Source organism: Sinocyclocheilus anshuiensis, unplaced genomic scaffold, assembly GCF_001515605.1.
Source record: "Sinocyclocheilus anshuiensis isolate Anshui unplaced genomic scaffold, SAMN03320099.WGS_v1.1 scaffold1119, whole genome shotgun sequence".
Taxonomy (NCBI): Eukaryota; Metazoa; Chordata; class Actinopteri; order Cypriniformes; family Cyprinidae; genus Sinocyclocheilus; species Sinocyclocheilus anshuiensis.
In genome coordinates, this window is record NW_015542384.1 from 88,437 (window position 1) to 114,783 (window position 26,347).

The window sequence follows — 26,347 nt, forward strand, 5'->3', positions numbered from 1 at the left end:
GATTTGTCGTTGTGTTTTCTGACTTGTTCATTTGTTTTCAGATTTGTCGTTGTGTTTTCTGACTTGTTATTTTGTTTTCGAATTTGTCATTGTGTTTTCTGACTTGTTATAATGTTTTCTGAATTGTTGTTGTGTTTTCTGAATTGTTATTTTGTTTTTTAGACTTGCATTTGCGTTTGTAATTTGTTATTTTGTTTTCAGAATTGTGATTTGTTTTGCACTTCTCGGCCACCGTAGCTTTGACAGTTGTAGATTTGAAAAACAAAAAGGTGGGAATAAAAAACTCTAAACACTAACAGAAAGAATCAGTTCAGCACAAAAGGTTTCTTCAGGATGATATGGATCTAAATAGAACTGTTACTATGTGTAAAAAAACAAACAAAAAAACAGTATATTATGCCAGTATAATAAACTGATGCATACTAAAATGCTCCACGTTGAGTGGGGTGCGCTGCAAAATTCACATGGGTGTTTGAAATTTGAAAATGTTTTGAAATTTGTATTTAAAAACATGCAGGATATAGCCCAGTTGCCGGGGCCTAGTCATGTCCCTGTCTGTAAGCACGATCAATTTATTTTAAATATATTATCTTAGAAGTAAATCTTGATTATTTGTCACATGTTATTCTTGATGTTTATGTAGCAGTATTGGAATAATTAATCGCCCCTTTTCCTTTTGCAGATAACATCATCCAATTCATCTGAACATATCCGTGCTACCTTTTGCCTACCTGTGCAGCAGCAGACATGCATGGTTCTGAGGAGAGTGCATCTGGAACTGTGCTTCATAGGCTTATGCAAGAACATCTCAGATACGGAACAAGTGGAATCAGAGGAGGGGTAGAAAACGACAGTTCTCAGATGCCAAGCAACCTTGCGTCTACAGTAAACCTACTCCTTCAAAAGGAGGGTCAAGTAGCCCATTCATATCAGCTTATGCCCCTGCAGTCGCAGTCTCGACAGGAACCTCAAGGTCAGGAGCATCAAGTGGACAGCAGCTCCATGGAAAAAGCTGGTGGTGTGAGCCAGGATGCAGGTAGAGCAGTCCAAGCGGCCCAGATTTTGTCTGGGTTTGACACCTGGAGCTTCCATTGTATGAGGAGGCTAAAATCCAGTCTCAGCTTTACAGAGGACAGCAAAGTCCGATGGACCCTCAGTCCCAAATCCCTGGCCACAGCCACCAGAGTCTTCAAAATCCAGATGACCTTTCAAACAATTTTCAACACAATCAGGACCAGAACTTTCACAAAGAGGGCCATAAAAACACTGTCCACCAAAGTCAGCAGCAGCACAACCCGGTTCAGCAGATACAACAGTTGTCAACAATGTCTGACTGTCCCACAAGCTCACATTCCTGTCTACCATTACTTTCTAACACATACTCACTCTCTTCCCCTCCTTCTCTTTCGTCTTCTTACACCTCTCTCTCAGCGGTTCCCATGAAGGCGCTTTTGGAGGGTCAATCATCGGTCCAGCCAGGAGGCACTGGTGGTACATTTCTTTGTGATGAAGGTCTGGCAGAGTTGAAACAGGGTCATGTTCGCTTTCTAAGTGAAAGGATCATGCACCTCAGTCTAGAATGCAGTGAAGCTAAGCAATGTTTAGGACCATCCAATTCACCTTGCACAGGAGACACTACTCTTTGTGGGGCTGATAATACAGCAGATTCTCTCTCACTAACTAGTAAGACCTCCATGAGTACCCTACAACTTCCACCACCACCCTTAAACCCTCCACAGTGGACTTTGGATCAAAGAGGTCCTCCCCCAGAATATCCCTTTAAATTCAAGTTACAGACTATGACTTCGCCCACATTACACCCCAACTCGGACTCTCTGGAACATGGTCACTTCAACAGTGATACCTTGACAGCAGCCATGTTGGAGACAGTGCCACTTAGAAATATAGCAAGGTAATGGTAACAGAAACTTAAAGGTGAATTGTGTAATATCTGTACTACTAGCAGCACCAATTGGAACTACAAAAATAATGCTTTCCAAATTCCCCTAAACAGCTTTTTACGGGTACAGGATTATTACATGTCATTGGCTGAGCCAAACACTGACATGTTGGGCCATTAAAACAAACAATGTTTTTATGGTGGCTCAATGTTTATACTGTAAGCCAACATACCAGTGACTTATTTATAGTTGTCTCTGCATTAAATTAACTCCTGTCTATTCAACTTGTATATGATAAACTGTTTTAAATTCGAAAAATGTACACTTTTCACCTGTTTCACTCACTGTCTTTCTGTATTTTAGACAGTGCCCTTTGTCTACATCACAGCACCAAACACAGACCAGTCCCATGACTTCTGAGACTTGTATCCTACCCTCACAGGCTTATCAGCAACAGTATCAGGCTATATCCCTATCTCAGTCCCTGGCATTTCCTCCAGCTCAGCCTGGATCTGTGACTCAGGGGCTGTTTTCTTGTGTGGCCCCTTTTGGACAGCCTTTCCCAGGGGAAACATTTGCCATGGTAAGCCATGCCAAGCAGATGCTGGAGAACCTAAAAGAAGAAAACCAAAGACTTAGACAAGAACTTCACAAGCAAAATGAGAAGGCCAGCAAACTACAGCGGGTACTTTGTCTGTGTGTCTGTCCACCTGTCTGTCTATCTTATAATATTAGAAGCAAAGAAGAAACAGAATTTGGGGTTCTGATAATCAAAACTTCTCATTATTACAGACTATTTACTGTCTAAAGTGCTCTTATAATACAAACTAATATGGAATTGTGCAAAGTAATATTGAAAATACAGTGTAGTTATTACACGTGACAGGAAGTGGTTCATAAAGGACATAAACTTTAATGGGAATGTGGGGCTGTGGTTATGAAAATATTGTTGGGATACTGCCCAGTATGATTGTAATGCAGCACACTGACAGGAGGACATTGTCATGCTTATACTATCGTGCAGCTTTAATTGGAATTTATGCTGTATTTCCAGTTGGAGGCGGAGACTGTGCACCTGTCAGAGGCATATGAGAGTTCAGTGAAGAGCTCATCCAAACGGGATACTCTGGAAAAAACTATGAGGAATAAACTAGAGGCAGAGATCAGGCATCTTCATGATTTTAACAGAGACTTGAGAGGTGAGGTTGTTTATAATGCCCATGCTTTTAGAAACCGCATTTTATTCAAAATGGAAATTCAAAAATGTTATTGCTGAACTTTGTGAGTTGGTAGTTATAGCATAGTTGTGGTAGTTATTAGAGCCCGACCGATATATTGTTTTGCCGATATTATCGGCTGATATGAGCCTGTCGCAGATATATTGGTATCGGCGAATATGCAGCCGATATGAACTTTTTTTTTTTTTTTACAGAACATATAACGCAGATTAAATGCTTCTGAATGGTGTAATTACTTAGTTTGTCCAGCAGAGCGCGCTCAATTGTTTGCTACTGGCCACCCAGGTCACTGCAGTGTAGAGATTCGCGGATGTGCTCCAACTTCACCCGAGTCCGCTGCTTCAAATTATCCGCGGGACACCCACCTGCACCTATATTTGCTAGTCACATTACAATTATTCTAATTCTTAGTTTTGCATGATGATATGATGAATGGATGGTTCATTTTTAACAGCAGATTCAGTGACGTTAGAGACTAGAGCTGATCTGCGTATCACGGCACATGTCTGCGGCGCATTAAAGCCTGGTTACGGCCACCGGAGCTGATCGCGACAACTCAGTCAATGCTGGTGTTTATACCGGCCGTGCCGCAGCCCAGAACTCATGCTTATCACATTGGTCATATCACATTGCGACTATTCGCGAGAATTTCTATTGTATTTTGTCGCACCATGTCACTCGCGTCCGGTGTAGAATAGAATCCATTATAATCAGTGATGTTGTCTGCACTGGATGCAGTAAACTGATGCCTCGTTCTATTTATGACATGCTGACACAAAGTTCAAATGATTTTCAACGGTCGCTTTGTCGCGGCGCAGACACGGTGTCATCATAGTTTGTCAGTGCAGTTAGTAACATAGCAGATTGAAAAGTTCGTATCTTTCTGCAGTCCAATAGACGGCAGTGTGGTGGTGGCTTGAGTCTGTTGAATGGTGATTTAAAGGGGTCATATGCTGCGATTTCGCCAATCACAACGCACAGGATAGCTGGCCAATCAGAGCACACCTCACTTTTCAGGCCGATGAGCTTTGTAAAAATCGACGCGTTTCAGAAAGGCGGGGCATAGAGGAGAAAAAATAATGTACAGTATGTGGAAAATAATGTGTTTTTTGAACCTTAAAACGCATAAACACATTTCATTACACCAAATACACAAAATAATGTTCTTTTTAGCAGCATCATATGACCCCTTTAACGCTACGTTGTCACCTAGTTGGAGAGACTTAATGCTAAGTAAATAAACAACAATGTCCCCGTCTTTTATTTTCGCAATGAGCTTATCATATTCGTTTGCTACATTAGTAGGGCCCTATGATTTCAATCCAGTCATAAAAATGGAATTTACTGTATAACGCGGAATTTCATGTAATTTGTCTTATTTTTGATGAATAAATAAAAAAGAGGCCAGTACATACAGTCATGGGCAAAAATATCAGCACCCTTGGTAAATATGATCAAAGAAGGCTGTGAAAATTAATCTGCATTGTTAATCCATTTGATCTTATATTTAAAAAATTCACAAAAATCTAAACTTTGATTGGATAATAAGAATTTAAAATGGGGGTAAATATCATTATGAAATTAATGTTTTTCTCAAATACATGTTGGACACAATTATTGGCACCCCTAGAAATTCTTATGAGTAAAATATCTCTGAAGTATATTCCCATTCATATTCACAATTTTGAGCACTCCAGGGTGATTATGAACATGAAATTATCCAGCCATGGCTTCCTGTTTCACAGAAATATAAATAGGAGGGAAAACAAAACCCAAATTCCCTTAATCATACATCACATTGAGAAAAACCAAAGAATATATTTCTGATGTGCAGCAAAAGATAATTGAGCTTCACAAATTAGTGAAGTGGCTTTAAGAAAAGAGCTAGAGCATTGAAAATTCCCATTTCCACCATCAGGGCAATAATTAAGAATTTCCAATCAACATAAAATGTTACGAAACTGCCTGGAAGAGGACGTGTGTCTATATCGTCCTAATGCACGGTGAGGAGGAGAGTTTGAGTGGCTAAAGACTCTCCAAATTCTAAAGAAGTGTGTCGTATGTACAGTCATGACCAAAAATATCGGTATATCAAGAAGGAATATCAAAAATACCTCATCAGGCATTATAGGAGAAAATTTAGAGCTGTTAAACTGGCAAATGGAGGTTTCAAAAAGTATTGAATAAATGGGTGCCGTTAATTGTGGCCAATGTGTATTAGAGAAAAACGTTTATTTCATAATGATATTTCCCCCCAATTTTAAATTCTTATTATCCAATGAAAGGTTAGATTTTTGTGAGCATAAACCTGCCCCTGTTGGTTTGGCAGTAGCTTGATTGCCCTACACAGTTACCTTGTTTAATTTTTTAATTCAAGTTATAAATATTTTTTGTAACCTAATTATTTTTGTAATAATTTTTTATTGTTTTTTAAGTTATTTATAATAAGTGAAGTGAAGTTTACTGTTAAGTGCACTGATGTCAGACTCATTTTGAATAATAAAGTTTATTGTTAAATTGTTAAATACCCTGCCTCCACTACATAGGCCTATGTTTGTCACATCATTATAAGTGTTTGATCACCACATTTGAGTTATCATTGCAAAAAAATGTGTTTATGTATATATATATTCTGTTTATGTAGGCTATATACTGTATTCTATATACAGTACCATTCAAAAGTTTGGACACACGAATGGGAAGTGTGTCCAAACTTTTGACTATACTGTACTATAATATAGCCTACACATAAAGAATATAGGCCGATATATCGATATCGGTCTTTTTTTACAGCCTAATATCGGTATCGGCATCAGCCCCCAAAAAACCCTTATCGGTCGGGCTCTAGTAGTTGTAGCATAATATAGTTGTATTTTATTTGTTTGTTTGTTGATTCAGTTTATTTTAGCTGTTCTTGGGTCCTGTGGCAGATCTTTTGTTATTCATGTGTTTTTCAGATCGTTTGGAAACAGCCAATCAACAGCTAGCCAGTCAGGACATGAAGGGACAAGATGACGGACACTTGTATCTTTCACAGAGTGAGATTTTACTTCTTATTGCGAATCATCACAAAAATATGCTTGCATCATCACACAAATATGCTTGATACACATTTTGCTGAATCTGTTCACTGTTAAAAATATATGTCTAGCGGCTCAACTCAAACCATTTCCTGCTTCCCTTCCTTAATGTCCTGTACCTCTTCCTCTCTTGCACTCAAATCTCTCTCTCTGTCTCTCTGGGTATAAATAAAAATTCCATTATTGCTTGTACATAAAAAAAAACAGTTTTCAAAACTGTATTCTTGCCTTACTCCAATTCACTAGTGTAAGCCTACAGTAATGATTTATATTTTACAAATTTCAAGTTAACATTATTCGTCTTTCTTGTTTATATCATGTCAGATATATGCCTTGTAGGACTTGCTTTTTTCTGCCAGTATTGATGCAGAATGACAGATGTGCTCACAGGCAAGCCCTGGTGTACCATATGTAGCAAATTAGCTCAAAAGTGAAATGTATATAAGTAACTACAATTAATTAAAATTAATTGCAATTGTTTATATCAGCTGCCAGTAGTACTGTACCAGAATTAATATTACAATCAACCAATCTGTTCATCCAGCGAACATTCAGTGTAGTTGCGTATCAACTCTAAGAAATTTTATTTTCATGGCCACAGAAAATAATTTCTTACAGTATTAATGCATAAGAGCATGTAATAAGATAGGATCGTAAAAGGGACATTGATTTACAAGCAGTGACAGAATCAGAAACTCAAACTGGAAAGTGAAGACATGGTTGTAGTTGAGGCCTTCCAGGCTTGGCTGGCCAGCCCCGGGACCAGAAGCGGAAGACGGGAAGGTGATGAGAGAAAAGACGAGAGTCAAAAAGCGACTGAGAGGCGGGTCACTGATGTGAGGCCTTTTAACTTCTGTGGGGTCACACCTCTGGGCAGTCAAAGAGCCAAAGTTTACGACTCTTTGTCTTCAAGCATGGTATTTTGCATATGTAACTGGATTGGGTGCTGATGCAAAAACTATTAAAGATTCTTAGAACACTAACATGTTGCATGGGTATCAACATATAATATATACTCTCATTTAGATCATCAAAATACGAACTTATAGATACCAAACATGGAATAGGTGAGGTTATATTAACTAGTGATCTATCATAACACATGCATACAATAATATACAATACAAAATACAATATACGAGAACAGTAATAATACACACAATGACCTAAGGATGTGTGTTCATTCACAGAATGTGAAATGGAGTGAGAGTTGCTCTGCCTGCATTCCTTTGAGTAATAAACCCAGTGATATCAGAAGATTTGTCTTTGGGTGCCATGGAACCAGAGGCCTGTTCCCCTTTTTGAGGTGTTGGTTGCATTTCGGGGAAGGGTCCATAGACCCTCATAGTTGACTTGTTAGTTGACTGATTGGTTCAAACGCTACATACCCATTTCGAACGTTGTTTCCTGTCCAATAGGTAACAGTGAGCGACGTCAAAGGTACAGAACAATCAGACACGCACCTGCCAGTCAAGGCTGGGGGACAGTGGTGGCTGCTGGTGCCTCCAGGAGTGGTTGTGGTGCCATAGAGGATGCTGTCAGGCAGTGTGTTGTGGTGATGTAGGCTGTAGCAAGGTGTGGATCCTCGAGCTTGTGCAGCAGCTGTCGAGATGGTGTCACCTGTCATCCTGAAGTGAGTTGGTCTGGGGCAGATGGTTGTTTGTAGGTGTTGTTAGCAGGGCCGGATTTACCTCTTATTGTAACATAGGCAAAAAAAATTTTGGGCCCCCCCCTTACCTATTACAGTTTTTCTCGATTGCTTAAACACATTTCTTGAAACTATGCCTCGTATTCTCAAAACAGTAAACACAAATCCATAATGTCTCACCCAATTCCCCAAACATCCTATTTTCAGGTCAAAATGAAGCTCTACACTCAAAACCATTCACTCTTGCTGAAAAACCAAACTTTTCCCTCAGACATCACACACAAGCTTTCAAAAACACACACACTACAACATAGTATTACACACTGGTGCAATAAATTCAAAACAATATATCCAAAATTGGTTATGTTGCTTGTGGTTCTCCCCCTCAAAAACCTTTTCACATGAACACAAAAGACACAACCAATGTATACATTGGCACATTTTTATTCATTCATGTACTACACAGCACAACTGTAAAAAAAAATTCATCATCTTATAAAATTAAAAATCAACCCACACTCTTGCTTTTATATGATTTTTAAAAATAGATGCAATTTCACATCCTTCTGACCCTTCAATTTTATTCCTCCTGCTTATATATACTGCCATTTTTGCTTCTCCCACAATGAAATTTAAAAGTTGGCATTTTATCTTGTTTTTTGCTGCATATCGATATCCAAGAATAAAACTCTGAACAGTAAAAATTTCATCTAACTTACCAAACAACAATGTAAGAAAATCAAATAAATAGCACAATCTTGTACACTCCATAAAACAATGAAAAATTGTCTCCTTTTTTTCCACAAAAGGACATAGATAAAAAAAAATTGGGGTTAATAACATGCACAAAAGAATTAACAGCAACTGCGCCGTGTAAAATTCTCCATTGGAGATCCCCCACCTTTTTTTCCAAAGGAGGTTTATAAAAAACTCTCCACACAGGTTTTATACTCTGATCCAAACCTACACTGAACAAAATTATAAACGTAACACTTTTGTTTTTGCCCCCTTTCAGTATAATTTGTCTCTCCAGACAGTATCAACTCTTCCATTTAAAACTTTCAAGTTTAAATTTTTAACACAGCTTCAGTACAATTTTTTGCTGTTAGCCTCATTAATAGTTAGATCCTCTAAATTCTTCAACAATTCCCCATCTGCACCTTTAAAATCAGGAATAATATAAACTTCTGGAAATGGATCCTTGTTATTTGGAACCACCTTTCCTTCACAATAGCTTATAAGGAGACACTTTTCTTCTACCGTAAACTTCTGTTTTAAAAGATCCAGTAATTTCCCTGCTAATCTTGTTGATCTAACTCCAATGCAAGAAGCAACCTTTTGTGAGTTATTTAACTCAGGACCCCCAGCAGCTATTATCTGACACAATTTAACTTTGTATGTGCTCTGCACATTGCATTTTCAAAACCCCATGCAACTTCACTTGAAACATCAAATCTAGCTCCAAACACAGTCAGTTCTTCTAATAACCAATATAAAGACAAACCAAAAGCCCCTCTTCTTTTCTTGAATAAGCTCCATATTCTAAAGACCACTTTATAGAATGGAGTCAGTCCATTCAGCTGAATTTTGCTAGAGTCCATTAAAAACAAAGCAGAGTCCAGTCCCAGGCCTCCAGCTTGACTCAAAATAAAGTTAGCAACATTCCTCCAAACAAGATCTTCAGGTCCAGTTAAAAATCTTTGAATAAATTGTAAACGAAAAGTTGCTCCTCTGCTGGCCAGATGTACTAGTCCTTGTCCCCCTTCCTCCTTAGGGAGATATAGTACACTCTGCGGCACCCAGTGAAACTTAGTCCTAAAAAAAGTCCACAATGAGAGCTTGTAGTTTTGCAAGAAGTCCACTTGGTGGCTCAGTACATGCCAAGCGATGCCAAAATGTTGAAGCCACCAAATTATTGATGACTATAACACGTCCTCTAAATGACATTTTGGGCCACAGCCATTTCCATTTTTCCAGTCGTCCTTTTGTTTTTTCTAAAACACCCTCCCAGTTTTTTTGTAATATTGAATCATCTCCAAGGTATACACCTAAATATTTAAAGCCATTTTTCTTCCATTCAAGTCCAGCAGGTAAATTAGGAAGGCATTTACCTTCCCACTTTCCACATACAATAGCTTCACTCTTAGTCCAGTTTACTTTAGCTGAAGACAGTTTTCCAAAGTCATCAGTTATTATTCTTAGATTATCTACCTCTTCTTGATTATTCACAATAACAATAACATCATCAGCATAAGCCGACAACTTAATTTTAAAATCACATTGTGGTATACCCCAGCCATCAATCTTTGCTCTTATTCTTACTAACTTTGGTTCAATTGCTAAAGCATACAACATGCCTGTTCTGCATTCAAATGCAAGCAATAGGCTTAAGCTTGCCGCAAAGCACCGGCAAAAGTAATTACCATAAAATTTTAAGTACACTCTCAATGTTCCTATACAACACCCCAATCATTTTAATAAAACTCGGGCTGAAACCAAACTCTCTTAGCGTCTGCCAGAGGTAGTTATGCTCAACCCGGTCAAAAGATTTGTCTTGGTCCAAGGAAATGAGACCAACGTTTAAACCCAATGATCTAGAGATATCTATAATGTCTCTAATTAAATAAATATGATCAAAAATAGATCTATTAGGTACACAGTATGTCTGGTCCACATGGATGACCCAACCAATCGCCTCTTTTAATCTAATTGCCAAGGCTTTGGATAAAATCTTAAAATCAGAGCATAGGAGTGACACAGGTCACCTGTTTTTTATGTTTCTGAGGTCACCTTTCTTCGGTAAAAGGGTGATTACTGCTCTTCTGCAGCTCATAGGCAGCAACCCTCTGGTCAAGCTGTCATTGAGCATCTCTAGCAGATCATCCCCTAACACAGCCCAGAGTGACTTATAAAACTCAACAGGGATACCATCAATCCCCCGGGGCTTTCCCACACTCCATACTCTTTAGGGCATCATACAATTCACCTTTCGTAAAAGGTTTTTCCAGTTCAGCATTTGCTCCTTCTGGAACTTTAGGTAGACCCTCATAAAAGCAACTGGCTATCTCTTCCACCTCCGTGTATTCACTCCTGTACAGCTCTGAATAAAATTCCACTGCTCTTTTCCTAATTTCCTTAGGCTCTGTAATTTCTGTGCCAGATTCTGATAACAAAGAATGCATAATTCTATTTAGGCCATTCTTTTTTTCAAGTCCAAAGAAAAACTTGGTTGGACCATCCATTTGTACTGCACTTTGAAACCTTGATCGTACCAGAGCACCCTGTGCCGTAATACCTAACAAATCATTTAAAACTTTTATTTTTGAGAACCTTAATACGTTCTCAGTCTCCTACAGATTCCAAAGAATTTTGTATTTCTAATATTCATTGTTGTAGAGAATCAAAAGATGACTTCCTATTCTTAAATTCTTTCCCAAAAAAAGTAAACACCTCACAAAAACAAAGATCTTGCAATAGACCAGTATTAAAATGCCAATAAGTATTTCTTGGCTTAACATTACTGATAAAAACATTACAGCTGACCAAACAATGATCTGAAAAGCCAACAGGTGAAATTGCACAAAACTTGATAGTATTAAAATGATGTTTAAAACAATACCACCTGTCTAGTCTAGCCATTGTTACATGATATTCTCTCACTTATGTCCATGTATACTGCCTCTGTGTTCTATTCAACACTCTCCAAATATCATACAGATCATGTTCTTTTGTAATTTGTCTCAAAACACATTGTGATTCCATATGAGGTTCTTTATGATTCCTATCAACGTTATCGTTTTCTGTACAATTAAAATCACCCCCAATAAATAGATACTCTTCAGGTTTGCAATTTTCTACTACATCTTTAGCTTTATTTAAAAACAAAACCATTTCACCTCCCAGAACCGGTGCATACATATTTATAAATACAAAAGTAAAATTTTCAAACTCAGCCCGTAATTTCAACAACTGTCCCTCAACTACATTTTCCACTTCAAAAGAAACTGGAATTATATTTTTCCTTTATAAAATGGCTACACCGCCACTGATATTAGTTTTATGACTCATAATCACCTCTCCTTCCCACTCCATTTTCCATGCACTTTCATTCTGCACATCAGTATGAGTCTCCTGAACAAACATGACATCAATACATTTTTGCTTTATCAATTCAAACAGCATTGCTCTTTTTCTATGATCCCTTGCACCATTTATGTTCAAACTGCCCAGCCTTAAATTACTCATGAATAAACTAATAAAAAAAGAGACTGAGCAAAACAAAAACAAAAAATTAACAAAGAAAAAAGAAAGATTATAGCATTGCTTTTTCATCATTCAAAATAGTTGATCTCAACTTCTGAACAATTTTCTTCAGCCTGTATATTTCTTGTTCTGTGAGACCCTCCATCCCTTTTTCTTTCATTGACACTCTTGCTGACTCTATAAACAATTCCCGATCAGGAAAGTAGTCCTCTACTTGAACTCCCTTCATTCCTTTTGTACTTTGCAGAAAAGCTTTAATCTTTTCAAGGGTATAGGCATTCCTTTCAGATCTCCTAAGTGAAACTGAATCTACTGAGCTCACCGATTCACACTCACTCTCCGTTAATGACTCATCAGAATTACTATGATCAGATACAACTCCACGATCCATCTTCTCTTTCATCTGTTTTTCCTGAACCTGTTCTTTCCTTGCTTTTTCCCCCTTCTCTTCCCAGTAGTTTTTCTTTTCAGTGTTGGTGTTTTAAAAAGACTGTCATCATCCGTCATATCAATGTCTCTAGAGTCTAGATGTTTCTACGTCCACAAGACTACCAACAACAACATTTTCTATTTCAGTTGTGTCCTGTACTAGTTTTTCCTCATTACCCTTGTTGTTAGCCAGTAGGCTATTCTTGGTACCTGCAGTTTGGAACATCTGGGTTGGACTCTCACGTATGAGAGGACAGGTAGTTGAGCTTGCCTGAGTTGTGTTGAGAGAGCTTTCGTTGTTGGGCATGTGGGCCTGTTGCTACATCCAATGTTGTCTGGCTGCTCGTTGGCTGTTGATTTAGTAGTTTACAGGATGCTCCTCCTATGGAGGGGTCTGATGCTGCGTTGCTTTGGGCAAGGATTTAGAGGTTTGCCCTTCCCAATACTCCTCGGTTGAGTTTTGTTCAAGGAGTTCTTTTGCTAGTCTCAGCAGCTCCTGTAACTCAGAAGTAGGCGTGTCCAGCTGTCCTTGTGCAGCCTCCGTTTGGCACCTGTGTGAAGGGTGTGGATGAGGATGTTGTGGTGGACTGCTGTTTAGCATCCTGTGGTGTTCGCAGGGTGAGAATGCCCTTTTCCATGGCTTCTCCCAGTGGTTGGTCTGGAACCTGGGTCTGTTGCCATGATAACGGTTCTGTCATGGGGAGTATGGGGAGTTTCATGCCGGCCCCAAATGGATGTGTCCTGGATGTTGAGCCAGGAAGCGTCGCACCTCTGGGCTAGAGGTGATCCAGAGCAGATAGAGTCTATCTTGGTGGTTCACACTGGTCCAAGACTGCAGGTGAAAGTCAATGTCTCGCAGGTAGGTGTGGACGTCTTGGTCTCCTGCAAGATCTGGTGTGAAGGTTGGGATGTTTCTGGCCATTCGGTTGAGGTCTTTGAAAGTCACTCTATGTGCTGTTTAAGGGCTTGCTTGAATGAATCCTTTTCCTTCTGCAGCTACAGAAGAGTTCAGGAAATTGACTTGTGAAGTGTCAAGCAGAAGGCTTTGGCTCCCCCCTTTGTATCTGTGTACAGGTGTGAGGGGGTTTGCACTGCTGACTGTGTAACGTGCAGCAGGGTGTCTTTTACTTGAATCCATGCGCGGTCTGTAGGACTGTTTCAGTTCTTTCTGAACCATGTCAAGATCCTCTTTAATGTTGCAGAATTGCTGAGTCAGGGTTTGGACTTCAGCTCTGGCTGCATGCAGATGGCCTACTAAGGCCTCAGCTATAGTGTCTCTCTCATTAAATTCCACATACGCTGTTTTTAATAGTGACTTTGTGTGAAACAGTTCTCTTTCCAAGTCCTGTCTGATGGCTTTTTCCAGTGGCGCTTGGTGTCCAGCAGCTGTTAGAGCCTCCTGAAGACTGGTGATTTCCTTCTGTTGCACCATTCTGTAAGGTTCCTTGCATCTGTTCTGTGCTTTCTCTCGTTGAGCAGGTGTCAGTTCCCTGTAGAACTCTGTGACTCGCAGGTTCAGTTCATTTACCTCCTGTCTGAGGCCCTTGAGGGTGTGGGCCAAGGAGATGATGATGCTGGTCAGATCCTGGTGGTTCAGGCTGGGTGTCAGGTGTCCACTTGTGTCGCAGTCTCGCTGTTCCTTTCTCTGCCATTGCAAGTCGTTGGCTGCTTTGGGCTGAAGGATGTCCATCACAGTGCTCTGCTGGGTCACTAAGTGGTCCTATTGGGTGGCAGAGCTGAATGTCTGAGACATGCTGGCTCACTTGTGGGAACTTGAGAGAGAGGCAGAAGGCAAATTCAAGTACGAACAGAGGTGGTAAGCTATCTGTATGGGGAATGGCTCTATAGGTCGTGTAAGGTGTGAATAGCCAGTGAGGGTCAGCTAGTGAGGTAAGGTGCTAAATTTTTGTGCTGGTGAACACAAATAGAGGGTTTGAGTAACTTTATTGATGGGGCTATAAGCAGGGGTCAGCTAATGACCGGGCTTTATGTGGGGTCACGCTATTACTCAAAGCACTGATGGTTCACAAGTTTGGTCACTACTAGGGTATCAAATAAAACAAAACCGAAATAAAATCAGAAAGAGAGAGGGAGAAGGCGGGCTTTCCTTATTTAACTTAAGCTAGGAGATATGCCTAAGCAGTTGTCACTTGTTCAATGGAATGCTGCAGCAGGGTCCTAAAACCTAGGGAGACTGCAGCTAAGCTAGCAGGGACACATCAAACACCTGAGGGTAAATAAACAGAAACGATAGGAAGTGTTTGTAGTCTTCTCGGGGGCCTACAGCATGGTGAATGGTAACTGTACCTCATGTAATAGGCCTGGGGCTGAGGAGTAAGGAGGGTTATAGAAGAGATGGCAATTAGGGCTACTAATAACCTGTACGGCTCATTAAGGAAACAACAGTTGCTAGAACTGCTATAATTCTATACCGAGAGGGAAGATGGTGATGGTCAAATGAAATAAAATAAGGTAAAAGTAAAATGAAAATGTCCTAATAGCTTTAGGAAACTAAAAGGAAAAGTACATAAACAAATTGATTTAATTTCAGATTTAATTAAAATCAACTTAGCTGAATTGGTACATTCAAGCTAAACAAAGGTAAATAAATGAAATAAAATCATTATAGCATTGAAAAATAATTAATATTACAATCAACCAGTCTGTTCATCCAGCGAACATTCAGTGTAGTTTTGTATCAACTACAAGTAGTTTTGGCCACAGAAAATATTTTCTTACAGTATTATTGCATAAGAGCATGTAACAAGATCGGATCATAAAAGGGACATTGATTTACAAGCAGTAACAGAATCAGAAACTCATGTTATTTTTGCACACAAGTTTTATTAACTAAACACTAACACAAACTAGCCTAACAAACAAACAAGCATACAATCACTCATACATGGGGAAGGGCAAATGAGACTGAATTAATAAAACCGTTAGAGAAACAGGGACTGAAGCAATGAAAAGGAGTCAGTTAACCACCTGAGTCAAACCATCAGCACCGTTTTACAACGAGGTCTACAGCTTATACTAAACCTTTCATTTTGTGTAGTTAAATGTACGATACTTGCATTGACTTGGCTGTTGAATGAGCGTCCGGATGAAAGTCTTGATGGTTTGAAGGTTCGGTGGTGTTGCAATCGCGATCACGTTCTTCCGGGTTTGAAGGTTGATGAACTCCAAGGATGTTATTCTGACTCCGTGGTGGTCAGGAGAGTTTTCTTCCAGATGGACTCTTCGAGCATGGTATTTTGCATATGTAACTGGATTGAGTGCTGATGCAAAAACTATTAAAGATTCTTAGAACACTAACATGTTGCATGGGTATCAACATATATTATATACTCTCATTTAGATAATCAAAATACAAACTCATAGATACCAAACATGGTATAGGTGAGGTTATATTAACCAGTGATCTATCATAACACATCCATAAAACAGTATACAATACAAAATACAATGTACAAGAACAGTAATAATACACACAATGACCTGAGGATGTGTTCATTCACAGAAAGGCTTTTCTATAAATTAATTAGAGAAGAGTCCATTTTTATGGGCATTATGTGTCTTTCCTATGGGAAATGGAGTAAGAGTTGTTCTGCCCGCATTCCTTTGAGCAATAAAACCAGTGTTATCAGATGATTTGTCTTTGGGTGCTATGGAACCAGAGGCCTGTTCCTCCTTTTGAGGTGTTTGTTGCATTTCGGGGAAAGGGTCCATGTACCCTCATAGTTGGCTTATTGGTGTGGTGAGGGGTGTTAGGGATTATTTGTTGAATATAACAAATAAATGTCTGTCTGATTGGTCCAAACGCTACACATAAACCATCGGATTTCCACAGTAGAGCAATGCAAAGTACAACTGTGGCCTGTCACACAAAGCTAGTTGAAGACAGAATATAATCAGCAGCTCCTGTAACTCAGAAGTAGGCGTGTCCAGCTGTCCTTGTGCAGCCTCCGTTTGGCACCTGTGTGAAGGGTGTGGATGAGGATGTTGTGGTGGACTGCTGTTTAGCATCCTGTGGTGTTCGCAGGGTGAGAATGCCCTTTTCCATGGCTTCTCCCAGTGGTTGGTCTGGAACCTGGGTCTGTTGCCATGATAACGGTTCTGTCATGGGGAGTATGGGGAGTTTCATGCCGGCCCCAAATGGATGTGTCCTGGATGTTGAGCCAGGAAGCGTCGCACCTCTGGGCTAGAGGTGATCCAGAGCAGATAGAGTCTATCTTGGTGGTTCACACTGGTCCAAGACTGCAGGTGAAAGTCAATGTCTCGCAGGTAGGTGTGGACGTCTTGGTCTCCTGCAAGATCTGGTGTGAAGGTTGGGATGTTTCTGGCCATTCGGTTGAGGTCTTTGAAAGTCACTCTATGTGCTGTTTAAGGGCTTGCTTGAATGAATCCTTTTCCTTCTGCAGCTACAGAAGAGTTCAGGAAATTGACTTGTGAAGTGTCAAGCAGAAGGCTTTGGCTCCCCCCTTTGTATCTGTGTACAGGTGTGAGGGGGTTTGCACTGCTGACTGTGTAACGTGCAGCAGGGTGTCTTTTACTTGAATCCATGCGCGGTCTGTAGGACTGTTTCAGTTCTTTCTGAACCATGTCAAGATCCTCTTTAATGTTGCAGAATTGCTGAGTCAGGGTTTGGACTTCAGCTCTGGCTGCATGCAGATGGCCTACTAAGGCCTCAGCTATAGTGTCTCTCTCATTAAATTCCACATACGCTGTTTTTAATAGTGACTTTGTGTGAAACAGTTCTCTTTCCAAGTCCTGTCTGATGGCTTTTTCTAGCTGTGCTCTGTGTCCAGCCTCCTGAAGACTGATGATTTCCTTCTGTTGCGCCATTCTGTCAGGGTCCTTGTGTCTGTCCAGTGCCTTCTCTCGCTGAGTGGGTGTCAGTTCCCTTTGTAACTCGGTGACTTGTAGCTTGAGTTCATTTACCTCCTGTCTGAGGCCCTCGAGGGTGTGGGCCAAGGAGATGACAATGCAGGTCAGCCGCTGGCGATTCTGGCTTGGTGTCAGGTGTCCACTTTGTGTCACAGTCTCGCTGTTACTTTCTCTGCTGTTGCAGGTTGTTGACTGCTTTGGGCTGAAGGATGTCCATCACAGTGCTCTGCTGGGTCACTAAGTGGTCCTATTGGGTGGCAGAGCTGAATGTCTGAGACATGCTGGCTCACTTGTGGGAACTTGAGAGAGAGGCAGAAGGCAAATTCAAGTACGAACAGAGGTGGTAAGCTATCTGTATGGGGAATGGCTCTATAGGTCGTGTAAGGTGTGAATAGCCAGTGAGGGTCAGCTAGTGAGGTAAGGTGCTAAATTTTTGTGCTGGTGAACACAAATAGAGGGTTTGAGTAACTTTATTGATGGGGCTATAAGCAGGGGTCAGCTAATGACCGGGCTTTATGTGGGGTCACGCTATTACTCAAAGCACTGATGGTTCACAAGTTTGGTCACTACTAGGGTATCAAATAAAACAAAACCGAAATAAAATCAGAAAGAGAGAGGGAGAAGGCGGGCTTTCCTTATTTAACTTAAGCTAGGAGATATGCCTAAGCAGTTGTCACTTGTTCAATGGAATGCTGCAGCAGGGTCCTAAAACCTAGGGAGACTGCAGCTAAGCTAGCAGGGACACATCAAACACCTGAGGGTAAATAAACAGAAACGATAGGAAGTGTTTGTAGTCTTCTCGGGGGCCTACAGCATGGTGAATGGTAACTGTACCTCATGTAATAGGCCTGGGGCTGAGGAGTAAGGAGGGTTATAGAAGAGATGGCAATTAGGGCTACTAATAACCTGTACGGCTCATTAAGGAAACAACAGTTGCTAGAACTGCTATAATTCTATACCGAGAGGGAAGATGGTGATGGTCAAATGAAATAAAATAAGGTAAAAGTAAAATGAAAATGTCCTAATAGCTTTAGGAAACTAAAAGGAAAAGTACATAAACAAATTGATTTAATTTCAGATTTAATTAAAATCAACTTAGCTGAATTGGTACATTCAAGCTAAACAAAGGTAAATAAATGAAATAAAATCATTATAGCATTGAAAAATAATTAATATTACAATCAACCAGTCTGTTCATCCAGCGAACATTCAGTGTAGTTTTGTATCAACTACAAGTAGTTTTGGCCACAGAAAATATTTTCTTACAGTATTATTGCATAAGAGCATGTAACAAGATCGGATCATAAAAGGGACATTGATTTACAAGCAGTAACAGAATCAGAAACTCATGTTATTTTTGCACACAAGTTTTATTAACTAAACACTAACACAAACTAGCCTAACAAACAAACAAGCATACAATCACTCATACATGGGGAAGGGCAAATGAGACTGAATTAATAAAACCGTTAGAGAAACAGGGACTGAAGCAATGAAAAGGAGTCAGTTAACCACCTGAGTCAAACCATCAGCACCGTTTTACAACGAGGTCTACAGCTTATACTAAACCTTTCATTTTGTGTAGTTAAATGTACGATACTTGCATTGACTTGGCTGTTGAATGAGCGTCCGGATGAAAGTCTTGATGGTTTGAAGGTTCGGTGGTGTTGCAATCGCGATCACGTTCTTCCGGGTTTGAAGGTTGATGAACTCCAAGGATGTTATTCTGACTCCGTGGTGGTCAGGAGAGTTTTCTTCCAGATGGACTCTTCGAGCATGGTATTTTGCATATGTAACTGGATTGAGTGCTGATGCAAAAACTATTAAAGATTCTTAGAACACTAACATGTTGCATGGGTATCAACATATATTATATACTCTCATTTAGATAATCAAAATACAAACTCATAGATACCAAACATGGTATAGGTGAGGTTATATTAACCAGTGATCTATCATAACACATCCATAAAACAGTATACAATACAAAATACAATGTACAAGAACAGTAATAATACACACAATGACCTGAGGATGTGTTCATTCACAGAAAGGCTTTTCTATAAATTAATTAGAGAAGAGTCCATTTTTATGGGCATTATGTGTCTTTCCTATGGGAAATGGAGTAAGAGTTGTTCTGCCCGCATTCCTTTGAGCAATAAAACCAGTGTTATCAGATGATTTGTCTTTGGGTGCTATGGAACCAGAGGCCTGTTCCTCCTTTTGAGGTGTTTGTTGCATTTCGGGGAAAGGGTCCATGTACCCTCATAGTTGGCTTATTGGTGTGGTGAGGGGTGTTAGGGATTATTTGTTGAATATAACAAATAAATGTCTGTCTGATTGGTCCAAACGCTACACATAAACCATCGGATTTCCACAGTAGAGCAATGCAAAGTACAACTGTGGCCTGTCACACAAAGCTAGTTGAAGACAGAATATAAAGTTGACATAACTAAACAATTCCAACCTAATTTGGATCAGGTTTAACAGGAACACAATGCTTGCAATAAACATTCTCTCTACTTGGAGATTGATTCAGAGTTTATGTTTAACTATGAAGTGATGCACCTGAATCTGCAGCAAATCAACTCTTCTGATGATTAAGAAATTGACATAAAAAAAAAAAAAAGTTTGCTCGACCTAAACTTAAACTTACCTGGGTAGCCACTGCAGCTTTGTGTAGTTGGCAGGTACATACAAACAAACAAACAAACAAAAAAATAAAAATAAATCACAGTGCATCTGTTACGGGGCGAACGAGACATGAGACGTGCGGATCCATCTGCAAAGCTTTTATTTAAAGGCGTGGTCATAAAACAGGCAAGGGTTCTGTTGGATGAAAGTCCATGGACTGGATTCGTGACATAGCCCCCTCCCCCCAAGGAGCAGCTTCCAGACGCTCCTGTAGCGAATCAGCTCATTCATGGGGAAATATGAATAATTAATCATAACTAGTTATAATTACAGGGAGAGTTCATTAACATTTACCTTAACAGTACAGGTACGGAGTTCAGCAACGGTCACTTTGACCATGACAGGACAGACCGAGAACTCATAAACGGCCTCCTTGGCCGTGGCTGGGCAGGCAGAGAGTTCGTAAATGGATACCACTGACACCTCTGGAGGTTCTGCAGCGGTTGCCGCCACCTCTGGAGGTTCTACAGCAGTAACTTCAGGAAACAGGGAGAAGTTAGTAATGGTCTCTTCGACCGCAACACGACAGGCTGAGAGTGCATCGCTGGGCGCCACCACCACGCAAGGAGCTGAAGCGAGCGCCTCCACCTCGGGAGGTTCTGTGGTAGTGTATGCAGCCCAAATACACCAAAAAGCAATTCCCATCATGGGAAGCGCTTCAGATAGGGGAATCAGTTCAGGAACAGGACAGCTGGAGTGAGTGGGTTTGGGGATACCAGCTGCGCGTGCAGACACCAGCGGTGCATCCCTCACACTGGATACCAGACTGGGATACTGAAGGGCTGACCTTGATAATCTGGGTGTAACAGACAGGACATGACATGACTCTGGATGATCAGCTGTGATGTGACAGGACTCTGGATGAATAGCTGAGATGTGACGTGACTCTGGACGAACAGCTGAGAAATGGCGAGACTCTAGAAGATCAGTTGTGACGTGACGTGACTCTGGACGAACAGCTGAGATGTGACGAGGCTCTGGCAGATCAGCTGTGACTTGACATGACTCATGACGATCAACTGTGACTTGACTTGCCTCATGAAGATCAGCTGTGCCTAGACTTGACTCAGGAAAATCAGCCGTGAGTGACTTGACTGGACTCACGAAGATCAGCTGTTACTTGACTGGACTCACGAAGATCAGCTGTGACTTGACTTGACTCAAGATCAGCTGTGACTTGACTTGACTCAGGAAGATCAGCTGTGACTTGACTGGACTCATAAAGCTCAACTGTGATTTGACTTGATTCATGACGATCAGCCGTGACTTGACTTGACTCATGACAATAAACTCTGACTTGACTTGCCTCATGAAGTTCAGCTGTGACTAGACTTGACTCATGACGATCAACGGTAACTTGACTTGATTCATGAAGATCAGCTGTGACATAACGGGGTGCTGTTGTGGCCGCCATTTTACGATCAGACTCCGCTGTCGCCACCATTTTGTGAGCGTGCTCTAGTGCGGCCGCAATTACACAAGCGGACTCTGTGTCATGTTTCTCCGCAACACCCACCGTGAATTCGGAGTCGACACACAGCAGAGCAAAATACAAAAAATAGCTTAGAGAAGAACGGGGACCCTCACGGGTTAATCGTGACTTTAAAGGTTCATTTACTCCATCACAAAAAAAGTCTATCAGTACAAAATCTGTACACAATCTGGCAGATCAGAATAACACGCAATGTCCAGATACTCTTGAATATAGCCTTCAAGCGGGCGTGTGCCATGCTTTAAGGCTAATAAAAGTTTTGCAGTGTCTATACCTGGCCAATGTCCACATGAAAAGCTGCTGGATCCTTGTGAGGCCGAGTATTCTGTTACGGGGCAAACGAGCCAGTATATTGAGGGCAAGACAAAAGAGTAATCCAAACCGGGCGTGAGTCAGTCGACAGCGAACGTTATACAGAGGGCTTGACAAGAGGGGACATCCAATAACACGAGCAGTAGTCCAGGCGAGGTGCAAACAAAATCCGAAACAGCAGGCAAAGGGTTAATCCAAGATAAACAGGTAAAAATCAGGTAACACGGGAAAGCAGGCAAGACAAGACTATGACTAGGAAGTAAGGACTAGAAACTAGGGCAGGAAACTGGCTCTGTAATGTGCTACCACTAGGAGAGCGATAAACGCAAACAATACTCGGCGACTAGAGCAGGATCAGAGTGAGTGTTATATAGTGTGAGTTATTGGATGCAGGTGAGTGCGCAATCAGTGCAGTGGAGCATGGGAGATGTAGTCCATAGTGATGTGTGACAGTCTATGTGGAGTGAGTGTCAATATGGTGAGAGAGCGACCTCTTGTGTTCATTGGATGAAAGTCCATGGACTGGATTCATGACAGCACCCTTTAAGTTCTCTAAAACACCTTTTTATTTTGTCTTTTTTTTTCCTCAGGAAAAGAAAGCCTGAAAGAACTGGAAAAATTAGAGATAGAGGCAGCCAGTCTCCAATCAGCCAATGAGGATCAGCAACGACACATTGAGATCTTAGAGCAGGCTTTAAATAATGCTCAGAGTAAAGTCCTCAAACTAGGGGAAGAGGTGAGTCTTTTGGATTACTCTAATAGATTGTTGGTACAGTTTTAAATAAATACAAACTTCGGCATTGCTTTCGCCATCCTTTGGCTTTACACAAACTGAATTAAACTATTCTACCGATACCAGCATTGTGATTAAAATGATTAGAAATGCCAGCCCAGTGGGATATTTCAGTCCTTTATATGTTTGCAAACACATACTGTAAATTTTCAGGACCAACAACCTCATCTTTGGTGAAATCTCACTGATTAAGTGGAACTGTACTGGATAATTAATTGTCTGTCACATCATGCAATGTGAAAAAGTCACTCTACACTACACATACTCATACACATATCTAGCAAATGTGTGGTGTCGGTAACTTACTGATATGAAAATATGAGCTGTGTGTCATTTGAAGGTTTAAAGTCCCCCTACAGTCATTTATTTTATCCCTTAAAACTCATCTTTCTATTTTAGAAAAGGAAAAAAAAAATGTAAGAAATTAATCCATATTACAAAAATAAAGCAAAGCAAATCTTATGAAATGTGACATCAAACAGTGTATAAATCATTCATTTAAAAAAATGACACTGTCCAATAATAACACCAGTGGCTAAAGTTTTAGAAGGAAGCAGCATTTCTCTTGTCTCCCATGAGCCCAGTAAGTTTTAAATAAACCCCCTATATGTGGCATGGGTTTGGTGGAGTGTAATTGAGAATGAATAGGAAAAATATAAAGTGAGAAGACACCAAGCCTCAGTCCACTTTGACTGACCTGTCACACTGTTCACGTCATAAATCCTGCAACTCATCGTTGTGTGTCTTGTGAAAAGTGCTACACAAATAAAATTACATCCTGGACTTGGACAGACATCCACAGGATTTTATGTAGATTTTAGGCTACGGGCAAGAACCAGTATTTGTTTTTTTATCCCTAGACAGAGAGTTTGTTATATTATATTGAATGGGCCCGTAGCAATAGATCAATTAAACTTTTTATCTCCTATCTTTACAATACAGCCACATACTTTAATGAGGATTATGAAATAATTATTCATTGAATTAATTGAATAATTATTAATAATTTATGTTGATGATTTGGATTAAGGAGTGACCTGATATAAAACAACCACTAAACAGTGTCAGTCATCTCAAGTAAATCTCTCTTCAATCTGTCTGTGTGCTGTAGTTGAGTAAAAAGCAGAAGTATGTGGAGCGGGTGGAGCGGTTGCAGCAGGCACTAGCACAACTCCAGATCGCATGTGAGAAACGTGAGCAGCTGGAACAACGTCTACGTACTCACCTGGAGAGAGAACTGGAATCATTGCGAACACAACAGGTCAGTGCTGGAAACTTTTTCATTAGAATTTTAGGGTTTACAAAACTGACAACATTTTTGGTTTATTTTCATTTCTTTCCACAATATATTTCCTAATCAGATTTATAGAAATGTGTGCCTTCATTTCCTAAAGCCCCCAGTGAGCAAGCCAAAAGTGACTGTGGCCAGAGGAGAACTGAATTGAATCAACACTGAAATAAATTGAGCTGAATAATGACACCATTGATTTCACGAGTTTGCACTTACATATAATTGGATTGAGCAAATTGTAAGCATATTTGGCGTTCTGTTTTAAGGGGTGGCTCCGAGCTCAGACTATAGCCCAAACCCAGAGAACTCCCCCAATCCCTAGTATGGGATGAGAATAGTTTAATAGTAAGGAGATGGGGTGGAGGAGGGATGCCGGAAAACTGTCCTGGGACAGAGGTAAGTTGGCTGTGTGTGTATATATATATATATATATATATATATATATATATATTGTGCTAGTTAAAGGCACAATATGTAATTTTCACCGCTAGAGGGCGCATATTCAAAATAAACAAATAGACAAAGGCGTAGTTTGATGATGCCGTGACTGAGTGTGGAATCATGGGAGTTGTCGTACATCTACACTGTTATTGAACAGAATTGAATCAACATGGAACTGACTTTTGTAGAGATGGTTTACAGCTGAAATTAAAGTTTCATATTTAATGAATTTTTCAACATTAACATGGTTATTGGTTATTTTATTACTGAGAAGCTAAGATTGGAGCAATCTGCATTGCATAAAGCGCTGAATAAATACACGATACACGTCTTGTGGAAATGGAGTTAATGCATCACGTCACAAAAGCGCATCTCGAGACCCTCGCATTCTGCGCTGCGCTTTTTTAAAACCATTCCTGACCGCTGCATCTCGCAACTTTAGATGCAAAACAAGTCTGTAAAAATGTGGCACAATGTACAGTTTTTGTATGAAGAAATTTTCTGTATGGATTTTTCACAGGTGTTTTAGCTGTATTTTAAATTACACATTGTATTTTGTGTTTTAGGGTTACAGGAAATGCCTGTAAAGTTACCTGATATTGTCCTGGCAAACAATTACCAGCATCTTTTCTGTTTTAAACATTTTTTTCTTTGTACCTAACTGATCAACAGTTATGCACCTTTATTTGTATAGCGCTTTTTACAATACTGGTTGTGTCAAAGCAGCTTTACTGTGTCAAACAGGAAATGTCAATAATGCAAGAAGACAATAGCAGAGTCATTTTTCCAGCTAAAGTCAGTTCATTGATGATTCAGTGATATCATAATCCAGATCAGCTCTCTTCCAATAGTGTCTGTGCAATCAGTAAAGCGTCCCCAACTAAGCAAGCCAAAGGCGACAGTGGCAAGGAACCAAAACTTCATTGGTGACAGAAATTGAGAAAAAACTTTGGGAGAAATCAGGCTCAGTCAGGGGGCCAGTTGTCCTCTGGCCTGACGAAACCAGCATGGCGTTGTTTAATTCCAGGCTGCAACACAGGTGCAGAGGTCTTGTCTGGTTCCCGTGGTCTTGTGCCGATGGTCGTTGAGGTGATGAGGTCTTCGCAGGAGATCTGTCTCTGGGGGGCATCTAGTTGACATGGTCTCCACTGACATTCAGGGCTGTAGAGGTCGTCTCTAGGTGCTGATCCACCATCTGGTCTGGATATGGACTGGATCTGGGTGGCTACGGTGACCATCTGATCTGGATATGGCTACGGTGAATTATAGAAATGCGATAGTGTATTATGTGTAGGGGTGGAACGGTTCAAATTACTCACGGTTCGGTTTGTATCATGGTTTTAGGGTCACGGTTTCGGTACGGTTCGGTATGAGCTATGTTTAGGGAAAAACTATACTGTCAAATAAAAATAAAGAAAATAAGAAAAATCTAACTACAAGCAACAGCACAAATAAATACAATAGAGTAAAGATACAAATAAAATAAACAGTGATTTTCAGTTTTTTTTTTAGGTAGGTCTAACATTAGTTTTTAGGTACAGAAATTTAATAAAGTAATGAAATGTAAAACAGCATTGAATATTTGACTGTATAAATGAAAGATTAATCTTTATTAAAGTTACAAAACCTATTCAGTCAAGAGCAGTGAGTGATTTCTTTGTTGTTTCTGTTTGATTAATATTAAGAAAGTGCTGTCACTTTAAGAGAATGCACTGATACAGTACGTTCAGCCGGCTATGTCTACTATAGGATACTTACCAAGCATTTTGACATAATTTTTGTGTGAATTTGTCCATTTAAACACAATACTTCAGAGAGAGCTTAATATTTGCGCATGTTCTGAGGCGCGGGTTTGCGCGCTTCGGATGAGCGCAC

General features: G+C 40.2%; 1 protein-coding gene across 1 annotated transcript in view; it reads left to right on the forward strand.

The window, feature by feature from the left end:
• The window catches only part of LOC107692737 (angiomotin-like protein 1), a 63,712-nt gene that overhangs the window by 3,402 nt on the left and 33,963 nt on the right, over nucleotides 1-26,347 (forward strand). Inside the window, exons 2-7 of the mRNA XM_016491909.1 lie at nucleotides 683-1,912; nucleotides 2,265-2,586; nucleotides 2,956-3,100; nucleotides 6,097-6,177; nucleotides 22,538-22,683; nucleotides 23,852-24,001. Of these exons, the coding sequence (XP_016347395.1) occupies nucleotides 1,146-1,912; nucleotides 2,265-2,586; nucleotides 2,956-3,100; nucleotides 6,097-6,177; nucleotides 22,538-22,683; nucleotides 23,852-24,001 (1,611 nt within the window). The 5' untranslated portion in view covers nucleotides 683-1,145. The remainder of the gene's footprint in view (nucleotides 1-682; nucleotides 1,913-2,264; nucleotides 2,587-2,955; nucleotides 3,101-6,096; nucleotides 6,178-22,537; nucleotides 22,684-23,851; nucleotides 24,002-26,347) is intronic.